The sequence below is a fragment of the Narcine bancroftii genome, chromosome 9, assembly GCF_036971445.1.
Source record: "Narcine bancroftii isolate sNarBan1 chromosome 9, sNarBan1.hap1, whole genome shotgun sequence".
NCBI classification, from domain to species: domain Eukaryota; kingdom Metazoa; phylum Chordata; class Chondrichthyes; order Torpediniformes; family Narcinidae; genus Narcine; species Narcine bancroftii.
Window position 1 is genome coordinate 4,328,133 of NC_091477.1, and position 11,345 is coordinate 4,339,477.

The 11,345-nt window shown below is 43.5% G+C and overlaps 1 protein-coding gene across 1 annotated transcript in view; it reads left to right on the plus strand.

Moving 5' to 3' along the window:
• Positions 1 to 11,041, plus strand: part of zmat2 (zinc finger, matrin-type 2) — a 32,747-nt gene extending 21,706 nt beyond the window's left edge. Inside the window, exons 5-6 of the mRNA XM_069898038.1 lie at positions 2,023 to 2,168; positions 10,755 to 11,041. Of these exons, the coding sequence (XP_069754139.1) occupies positions 2,023 to 2,168; positions 10,755 to 10,898 (290 nt within the window). The 3' untranslated portion in view covers positions 10,899 to 11,041. The remainder of the gene's footprint in view (positions 1 to 2,022; positions 2,169 to 10,754) is intronic.
• Positions 11,042 to 11,345: the final 304 nt, after the last annotated feature.

Here is an 11,345-nt window from a genome sequence, read left to right on the forward strand (position 1 = left end):
CTTGTGTGCTTCTCTCTTTTCCTTTAAATGCATCACTGCTTCTCGCCTCAATGGCTCCACGTGATAATGAGTTTCATCTTTGCCCAGAGTGCGTTAAGAATGGGTTTGCTGCTGAATCCCCTATTGGATTTCCTAGTGACCATCAAATATTTAGGGTCCCTTGGTTCTAGTCCGACCTACAAGTGGAAGCATCTTCCGCACATTTGTCCTGTCCAACCGTTTCATAATCCTGAAGATAATTGGTATTTCTTTTTGTCAAGGGTTTTATAAAAGTTTCTGTCTCCTCCCACCACCTCACACAAGGTCATCCAGTCAGAATTCAATTCCCATTCTGGCATCAGCAGGCATTTCAGTACTTATATCAAATGGGTTTGTAAAATTTCTGTAAGATGTAATAGAAATGTTGAGATCTCTAGGCTCTGATTTGTATTCCATTCCATTTTAAATGAAATGATAGTACTTTTTCATGTAGGCTGACTGCACTGGAGCAAACAGGGCCCAAATAGCCTCAGATACAGGCAGTGTGACAGAGAATGCTGAAACATTTGCCAAGACCATTTAGCCCATCATTTCTGTTCTGATTCCTTGAGATATCTATCTGACCAGACCTATACCTCCATAACGTTTGCTCCACAACTTTTTGGGAAAATCTAGCCACACCAAAAACTAATAGGTCAAGTACTTGAAAAGTTTCTGATGAAATCTGTTACCACCAACCTGTGCTAGGTGGTACATTCCAGAACATTGTAGGTGAAAACTCAAGAAATAGTCCAAGAGTTCCAGAGAAAGATTAAGGGTGGTTGGCACAACGCTACTGCAGCATCAATGACCAGGTTTGAATCTGGCACTGTCTGTAAGGACTTTGTACCTTCTCCCCGTGACCTGCATGGGTTTTCTCCAGGAGCTCTGATTTCATCCCACTCTCCAAAATGTGTAGGGTTTGAGGGTTAATTGAGTGTAATTGGGTTTCATGGGCTGGAAGGGCCTTCTACTGTGCTATATTGTTAAAATTATTTTTTGGTTACTTCATTAAATTGTCTGGCTGTGGATAGAAAATACCTTGGTGACTTTGAACTCTTGTTACCTTGATCTCTTTACTATTCTGATTTCCATTTTGTGAAACTAGAGAAGTGGGGAATTCCTTGGTGATTTATCTAAAGGCTGTAGTTCGGGAGGAAATTGGAGATGGATGGGGCAAACCATTTGAAAGCAACATTGAGGAATAAAATTTGGTACTCTACCTGGAAACCAGAAGTTAGCAACCTCCGAGATTATAGGGGATTGGAACTAAGGTATGGACGGGATAGTTTCAAATAAGCACAAGTGAAGGTTTCAGCATTAGGTGACTTGAAGAAGGAGTGGAATCAGGGCAAACTATGGAGGTGGAAGAAGAAAGTCTTTGTTGTGAGGGCATGGTATATAGAAGTTGTGTTCCAGAATTCACCCTTCAGCTGATTTCACTAGTCAAGTACACCATGACTGGACCGTATCTGAACACTATTATCTACCTCAATCTGTACCTTAACATTACTATCTGTCTAGGTTCTGTAACATCTGGTAACCTCCAGATCTCAGTGTTTAAAGTTTCAGTTGACTCTTTGCCTTGAGTGAGTAAGCCTCATCTTCAATGTATATGTGAAAGTGTCTGTTGACATTGTTCCTAAATGATGCAGCCTCAGTTTTAAGATCAAATGTTTGCAGAAGTATCCCCAGTAGAGGGAACCTGTGCTGTAAATATCTTTATGGTCCGTGCTTTCCCACACAATACAAGCCATATTTATGTAATGAGGAATCTCCACTGTTCTCCCCTCCAGGACCAATCCATCTTTCTGAATATTATTTTCAGAAACTCAGTGAAGTATCAGTGATAACCGGGATATAATTGGTGCCTATCCTTGTTTTACTTCCTTTCCCAAGAATGAATCATTTATTTTTTTGTTGCATTTCCAAATTATACCGATTCGTTCACGAATTATTTTATTGCAACAAGTTGGGTAATGCCATTTCTGCTTCACTTGGCAGACCAAAGAAACCTGGGTATGTCGATGAAGGTTGAGCGCTCAACATTGGACCAAGTAAAGAAACGTTTTGAAATTAATAAGAAGAAAATTGAGGAAAAACAGAAGGAATACGACTTTGAGGAGCGCATGAAGGAGCTGCGGGAAGAGGTAAGCCTTGTGGGGTTGTTGGGGGGGAGAGGGATGTGTAGTCTGAGGTGAATGACGGGAGTTCTGTCTTGTTGACATTTAACAAATTAATGTAGCATCATAGAAGCTGAGATGTCCCAACCAATATTTGTCCATCGTTTGGGATCAGTAAAATAAAACTGAGATGCTCTTTCAGTAGTGATCTTGCTAAACATCCATTGGCCACCATGTTTCCTCTCCAGCTCCTGCTCTCTGGTCCCACAAATGAATTTTTTATTGTCACATATACATTGTGCAGCTTTTTTCAGCGTGCTCTCCAGACAAGAATGAAGCATGGTTGACAGAGCTGGGGCTTTTCAGAGCGACAAAGGATGAGAAGTGGCTTAATAGAGATGTATACGATTATGAGGGGCTGAGATCTGGTGGACAGCCAGTACCTTTTTCCCAGGGTGACAATAACACACCAGAAGTCATCTGCTTAAGGTGAATGGAGAAAAGTTTAGGGGAGATGACAGAAGTAAGTTTTAGAAAGATAATGGTGGGTGCCTGGAATGCATCGCCAGGGGTGGTGGTGGAGACTGCTGCAATTGGGACATTTAAAAGACTCTTAGATAGGCAAATGCAAAATAGGGTTTTGGGTGTGAGGTAGGGAAGAGTTAGATTGTGGTGGAGTAGGTTTACTTCGGTCAGCACAACATCATGGGCTGAAGGGCCTGGACTGTGCTGGTATGTTCTATATTTATAAATTGGGTGGAATCCAAATATTGTGATTTACTGTCATAATGGAGCAACTTGCCTGACAACCAGTCGGAAAATGTTAATTGGTGGATGACTGAGGGTGTTGCTGGAGAAGTCTCAATCCTAACCCATGAGTCGCAGATCCAAGGTTCCTGGTTGAGGATGGGGAGTGCAGAAAGAAAGTGTAAACTGTCCTTCAGGGGTGACCTTGTAGAGGTTTATAAAATAATGGATAAATTGAATGTTCACAGTCTTTGTACCTGGGGTAGACAACTCTAGAACTAGAGAGTATGTGTTCATGGTGAAAAGGGAGAATTTAAGAGGGACTTGAGGGGCAGATTTCTCACTCTGGATGGTTTATATCTGAAATGAACTGCTGGAGGCAGCTTTAGACTGGGTAGAATTACAAAAGACATTTGGGCAGATTTATGGATAAGAAGGTTTTGGAAGGATGCAGGCAAACGGGACTGGCCCACAATGTGATAGCAGATAGCAAAGTTCCAGCTGGTTACATTACTGTTCTCTACAGCAAAGGAAGAGACTATTATCTGGCCAATGCCAGATTTAAGTGTACCTCATCTAAGCAGAGAACTTTAACAGCATAGATGATTTGACAGAAAGAACTGAATTTGTAGCCACCACAGAGTTCAAGGTGACCAGGTTTGGGAACTATTCCAAAGGAACAGGCAAAAGGAGAGGGAGGAGTGCTGATCGAGGAAGGTGTCAGATGCTGTGGATTGTGAAGTGCAATCAATTTGGGTAGAAATAAGAAATGAGAATGAGGATACAGGCAGGAGTAGTGTTGAGGCCTCCAGAGTGTTGCCTTACAAATGTGAACAAGAAGTCTCAAAATCGTGTAAGATGGAATCGCTGTTATCATGGATGGTTATAATATGTGCATTGATTGGACAAATCAGATTAGCAAGCGTGCTGTGGAAGAAGAATTTGTGGAGTACATCAGGGATTGTTTCTTGGAACGATACATTACGGAACCTCCCAGGAGCAAACCATCTCTGATTTGGATGTTTGCAATTCAATAGGATTAATAAGAAAACCATTTTCTGAGGGAGAACTGTGCAATTCCTGGTGGAATTCTAGAAAGGCTTTAGGCCGGAAAGCTGTGGCATTTTTTGAAAGACAAACAAGGGAGACATGGCTGCTAAAAACCTGGAGCAACACAGAAAATGCTGGAGGAACTCAGCAGGTCAGACAGAATCCATGGAAGTCAGTAGACAATCAAAGTTTCAGTTGTAACCTTCATCAGGTATAACAACAGGGCATCCTCCTATCACGTGCATCTTTCGCCCTCTGCCATTTCTTTCCTTTACCACTCAGCATCACTGAGCAGTTTCTATTAAAGTTAGACAAGCCATCCTCTGAGGAGCAGAAGTTTTGGCCACTTGTGCCTGTGCATCAACGTTGCTGATGCTCAACAGTTCAACTCTGGAGAAGAGACATGTTGGTTACCATGAGAATGGGAGTAAACTCCACCATCTTCATGGAGACAGGACTCTGGTCCGTGCCCAGGGACCGAGGTCGCGAGCTCAGCCATTAAGAGTGTGGATCTGACGGTGAAGCCCGACCCAGGACGGCCATGTCAATCGATGACCCCCACCTCGAGTGGCTCTGGGACTGTGTTTATGAGGTGTCTGGCCGAAACAAGCCCGAGTGTATCAAGAAGCTGCTGAACCGCGACGACGGGCTGCAGGAGCTTGTCAATGACACACATGTCGAAGACTGTCTGTCCATCCTGCTGGTCTTCAGGAGCAGGCCACACCGAGCCTCCATGGGTCAAGGTGGACTCTGTGATCTTGCTCTGCTGAGTGTAGAAAGAGAAGAAACTGAAAAATCTGACTTTTGATCACATCAAGGACCAATTTGCATCAGTGAAAGCAAGGAAGCTGCAGTTATAATTTTCAAGTAGTGCCATAATTTGTTAATTAAAAGATTCCTGAGCTTGACTTGTATTTTTGAGCTGATATTATGGTAAAGTTATCTAAAAGATGGGTGTCAGACGTTTGGACAGAGGGCGCTATAGGCGCTATTTTCCATGGAACACAGGAGGCTGAGAGGTGATCTTATAGAAGTTTATAAAATCATGAGAGGGTTGTATACTCACAGTCTTTCCCCCTCCCCCCCACCATCCCCAGGGTACATTCTAGAATTAGAGGGCATAGATTTAGCACGAGAGGTACGAGATTTAAGAAGGACCTGAGGGGCCACCTTTTTACGCATGATGGTCCATGTATGAGATGAATTGTCAAGGAAATCAAAGAAGTGGGCATAATTTTGACATTCAAAAAATATTAGGACAGATATGTGGACAAGAAGGGTTTAGAAGGATATGGACCAAGTGCAGACAAATGGGACTAGCCCAGAATGCCATCTTGGTGGACAGGGCCAAGTTGGGCTGAAGGACCTGTGCTCTGTATCTCTATGACTATAAACAGATGGCCATAAACTTGAACAGAAATCGAGGTCTTGGCCAGATCATATTGAATGGGAGAGCAGGCTCGAAGGACCAGATAGTCTTCACTGGCTTCAAGTTTCCGTAATCGAACCATGGATGCCAACAGGAGGCCATGTCTTGCAGGAGGACTGGTGATAAAGAGCAAGGTGTTGGTTCAATACAATGTTTGGAGTGTGCAAGTTCACTACCATTCAAAGCTGAATGAATACATGTGTTTGTCACCCATGCACTACCAAGCACATTAACTTCCCTCACCAATGACTTGCATACCAGCAACAAAATACACTGCAGTTTTTTGCCTTAAAGTCTTTGAAAAATCCTCAATTCCTACCACTAAGAACAAGGACATTATCGCTTGCAAGGTCCTCTTACAAGTTGTGCGTTATCCTGGCTTGAAAATCTATTTCCATTTCTTTTTGTCATTGGGTTTAAATCTGGAACTGACTCCTGAGCAGCACTTTCACCAGATTCAAGAAGGCAGCTCATCGTCAATTTCTCGAGAATGAAATGGACCATGCCAGTGAATGTAAATGAATGGATAAAGGATTCCATAAACAATTGCAAAAGATAAGCTCGATTAATATTTCTGACTGAGACTCCCCCACTGTATTCTATTTTCCTGTGGTATATTTCCAGCAGTTTTTATTTCTCTGTTTCATGGTTTGTTGTACTTTATAGACTTCACTTTCTGCATCCATTGCAGGATTATGAGCCAGCCATCAAAATGCAAAGCAGCCACTAATAAACCCAACAGGGAATTCAGGAGAACTTTTTTTTACCCAGAGAAGAACTTATTCCCATGGGAACTTTGTGACGCATAGCAGAGATGGTTTTAAGAGAAAAATATGTGAATAATTATGATTGAGAAAAGAGTCAAAAGAAACACAATTGAAACATAGAACATGGAACATTACAGCACAGAAAACACCTTATCGGCCCTATTATTCTGTATAGTCCCACTGACCTTCAGCATCTGTATCCCTCCATAACCCTCCCATTCATGTCCCTACCAAAATTGTTCTTAAATGTTAAAATTGAGCCCATTTCAAATAAAGAAATTTCCCCTGATGTTCCCCCTAAACTTCTTCCCTTTCACCCTTAATCCATATCCTCTGGTTTGTATCTCACCTACCCTCAGTATCAAGCCTACTTGCATTTACTCTGTCTCAACCACTCATAATTTTGAGTACCTCTATCAAATCGTCCCTCATTCTTCTTTGCTCCAAGGAATAAAGTCCTAACCTATTTAACCTTTCCCCGGAAGGAGGAAGGAAGGAAAGGAGCCTTGTGGAGTGCAATTGTAATTTTTCTTCAGACATACAGCATGGTAACGCCCTGTCGGCCCATGACCCCTTGCCGCCCAATTGCACCCAATTGACCTACAGTGCCTGGTACATTTTTTGAATGGTGGGAGGAAACCGGAGCACCTGGAGTAAATTGAGAACATACAAACTCCTTACAGACAGCACCGGATTCGAACCCCGGTCGCTGGCAGTGTAACATCATTGCGCTAACCTCTACGCTAACTGTGCTGCCCCATCTGATGCTGCAGTTCAGTATCTTGTTTCTCTGCCCTTGATTCCCTTTGGTGTCTGATAGATAAAGACCATTCGCCCTTTTGCCTCCAATAACAGTTCTGCTCCTCAGGGCACTACACAAAAGTGCTGGAGGAAACTCAGCAGGTCACACAACATTCATAGGAAGCAAAAGGCAGTTGAAATTTTGGGCCTGAGCCCTTCATTGTGAACATTAAAATCACAACTGAATAAAAAGGTGAAGAGTGGGGGAGGAACACAAACTAACGGGTAAGAGGTAATAGGTGATAGTTAGAAGGGTAGAAGGTGATCAGTAATGGGGGAGAGGGCTAAGAAGGATAGTTCTCTTGATAGGAGAGGAGGAGGTGAGGAGCTGGAAGAAAGACAGAGGGATGAGGGAAAGAGAATCACTGAAAATTGGTGGAGTCGATATTGATGCCATCTGGATGGACCAGACAGCAGCATCTGCAGATTTTCTTGTTTGAATTCCAGAGTCGCACGCATAAAGCTGGATCAACAAGCTAACTCTGAAGTCTGTGGTGGTTTGTTTTTCATGGGACAGGGGTCAGATTTCCTGCCTTTTATTTATCAGTGCTCCAGGCAGCCCTGCAGTGCTGCCATGTAATTAGGGAGAGACATCCCGGTAATGAACCAACGCTCCGAATTTATTTGGCATTGATGCTTCAGTGGAGACGAGAGCATTTTGTTTCAACTTTAATTCATCATTACTTTTGAGTCTTTGATTATGTGCGTAATATTGATTAACTGTCCACTGTTAAAACCACTGAACTAATTCGAGCTGTGACCTGAGTGGAATACAGATTGTAAGACAATTCTTTCTGGTTGTAATCCAAGTGCACAATTTTATTCTGGCTGAATTTTTTGACTGATAAAGCTGCTTCTGCATTAACTCCAGACTGCAGCAAAATAAGAATGACAGTCTACAATTATTATCACTGTTATAATTTGGGTAATCCCAGTGTTGCTGCTTTTAGGGATAATAAGACTCTGCGTGGGCATCTGTGTGGCACCTCCTACTCATCTACGTGTGCACTTTTATGTTAGATGAAGGTAGGGATGACCGAAGAAGGTAAATTTATTGTGGTGAAGTACCTTGCCTCATTTTGAACAAGTTGTACCATAGTACCATTGTGATCCAGCAGAAGTTGCAATAATATTCAAGATTATTGTCATGTAATAGGACAAAACAAACAATATTACATGAAATTGCCTTCTGTCTGCTGTAAGGCACACGAAGAGTCAACAATGGTGTTGCCTGGCACCCCCTACAGTAAGAGAGAAAGAGAAGCAAAAGAGATTCCCCTCAGAGTCACTGCGTGAGTGTGTGAATTCACCTTCATCCCTTCTGCAGCCCTTTTTGTGCTCAGCACCCTCTTGAATCCTGGCTCCAATACCTGGTTCTCATGAACAAGTGCGTGTCATCCAAATGCAAGTTGCCCACTGCCTGTGAGGGCCATTCAGCTGGTGAGTCCCTTGCTGGTCTGCTGCCATGGTCACCTTCCATATAGGGTCATCCCCTCTGCTGCTTCTCAACAAGTGATAGGGTGTGTTCTCCTTGTTCCTGGTCCCCTGTGCTAGTCCACTGCTCCCCTGAGTCTGCAACCCCTCGTGGCCGATGCCAAGCACAGGTGCTGCCATCTTGGGCACAAACCTCCACAGCTGCAGGAATTTACTTACTTTAACAGTCTGTTTCAAACCTGTAGGGAACCCCCGGCATGCGGACCAGTGTCTCCGCTCTCCTGGGTCTGTCATTTTTTTTCTTGCATTTTTTTTTGGATGAATTGGTGCAAAGACAAATGCAAAGATAATTACTGTTAGTGGAAACACAATGTGAATTTATAAAATCATTGAGTTTTACAGGCTCTAAAGATTGTCATAGCCAAAGGGTGGTAGTGGGGACGAGCTCCTACTACTACACAAATGCTCTTCATGGCCTGCATCTCATACAGCCTCTGATAACAAAGTCCAGTCCTGGCCTTCACAGGTGGTATAGTTATACCCGGAGGAGCTGTTCTCACTGACATGAGAAGGGGCAAAGGCGGGCCACTGGCTCCTTGAAACTAGTTGCTCTGGGCAGATGGGGCTCGTCAACCACAGATGGTAACTCATCTAAGAGAGGGAAATCTCTGATTTCAAACCCCTGCTGCCTTGTGGCTGTACCTGGTCACGGGAAAGGCTTTGGGTGTAAACTCCGAGGGAAAGCCCAGAGTTGGAGTCCCAAAGGCAGCCGACTACTTTACTCAGCACAGCAACTCCTGCGATACTGCTGGCACCAAACTGTATCGGCTTTCATCGTTCCTTTGGACTTGTCATTTTACCATGGAGAGGGTGGTACCACTGCATGGGCAACAGACAGATCTCCAAATCGTCTACCCTGGCTTGTGCCCTGCTACTACCAGAGGCGCAGTACCCATGGTCAACCACAACCGACAGAAGCCACTTAGAGTTTTATAACACTCTTTGGCCCTACTTGTCCACGTTGACCACGTTCAAGTTTGTAACATGTACCAAGGCACAGTGATAAAGCTCGTTCAAAGTTCAGACTTGCTATCAGAGTACATACATGGCATCACATGCAACCCTGAGGTTCTTTTTTCTGCAGCTCAGGCAGATCTCTACCAAGCACTAACTTTTCTGCCCAATTTCTGATTGAATTATTTGTAAACTAGTGTAAACTGTTGACCTCCCCTTAGATTTCCCAATCTTTTGGTTGTGTCCATTGTAATTATGATAGAAGCTCTCCCTGTTATATTTTCATTAGGCTTGGTAAACTCTTCTGCATCGATTTCCATTCATCCAATTTGTGCCTGTCATTCGTTTAGTGGTTAGTGCAACGCTATTACACTGCCGGAGACCTGGGTTCGAATCCAGCTCATAATTGAACCCTTTCGGCCCACCCCACAATGTTGTACTGACCTATATAACACTATTTCACAATCAATCTAACCTCTACCTCGGCCATAACCCTCCCTCCATGTACCCATGAGTCTGAAATGTTCCTATTGTATCAGCCTCAACCACTACCCTATGTTGTCTGCATTTAGATTAGATTTCAGATTTATTGTCAGAGTATATTCACGACATCACATACAACCCTGAGATTCTTTTTCCCTGTGGGCAAGGCAGAATTATCACTTATTGGTAGTGCAAAATAAAACTGTAAACATGTAAACAAATAATGAAATGTAAACAAAGTGTGCACTATTAGAGAGATAAAAGAAAGAAAATCAATAAAGTGCACAAGTAAGAGTCCTTAAACGAGTCCCTGATTGAGTTTGTCGTTGAGGAGTCTGATGGTGGAGGGGGAGCAGCTGTTCCTGAACCTGGCGGTATGAGTTTTGTGGCACCAATACTTCTATCCTGATGGCAGCAGCGAGAATAGAGCATGTGCTGGGTGGTGTGGATCCTTGATAATTGCTGCTGTTCTCTGACGGCAGCATTTCCTGTAGATGTTCTCGATGGTGGTGAGGGTTTTGCCTGTGATGTCCTGGGCTGTGTCCACCACTTTCTGTTAGTGATATTAGTGTTCCATGCAGCTGGTCAACACACTTTCCACCACACATCTGTAGAAATTTGCCAGGGTTTCTGATGTCATACCAAACCTCTGCTAACTCCTGGGGAAGTAGAAGCGCTGACGTGCTTTCTTCATGATGCCATCAGTGTGCAGGGTCCAGGAAAGATCCTTCAAGATAGTGATTCCCAAGAACTTAAATGTGCTTACCCTCTCCACCTCTGATTCCCCCAATGAATGATCTGTTCAATGCTGAGTTTGTATTTGTGTATGCTCCAGTGAGTCACCTTTCAGGGTGACAGTATGTTAAAGACATGACATTGTTGTTCTAGGAAGAAAAAGCAAAAGCATACAGGAAGGAGAAACTGAAAGAGAAGAAGCGGAAAGCAGAAGAGGAGCTGACGTTCGAGGAAGATGACGAGATGGCGGCGGTGATGGGATTCTCCGGCTTCGGATCATCGAAGAAGAGCAGCTGACCAAACCATCACATGTCTTTCCCGTGACTTTTCTTTCCACTTTCTCCCCTTATTTCCTTCCAAACCTCCTTGCTCCCTTTAGAATGGGGTTGTGTGTAGCGTGAATGAAGGTGTTTGTTAATAAAGGATTTTTTTTAAGAAAAGTTATCCCTTCCTCTAAAAACCTTTGACAGAAAGTTGGTTATGGGTTCAGCCATTCAAAGATTTACTAATAAGCACGAAGAGGCCTTTCAGTCTCTTGTTTCGATATGATCATTGCTGACCTGTATATTTTTTCCTTTGTTAAAGATAGCCTGCATTGGTTTCCCCAGCCTTCCCTATTGCCTTCTCCTGAAGGCCCATGCGTTCATGGCTGTGGCCTGCAGACAACAATGGCCCTGGTTCAATTCTCGGCCTGTACCAAGACTACTGTTCAAGTCCAAGGTTCTTGCAATTGGCTCCACCCCC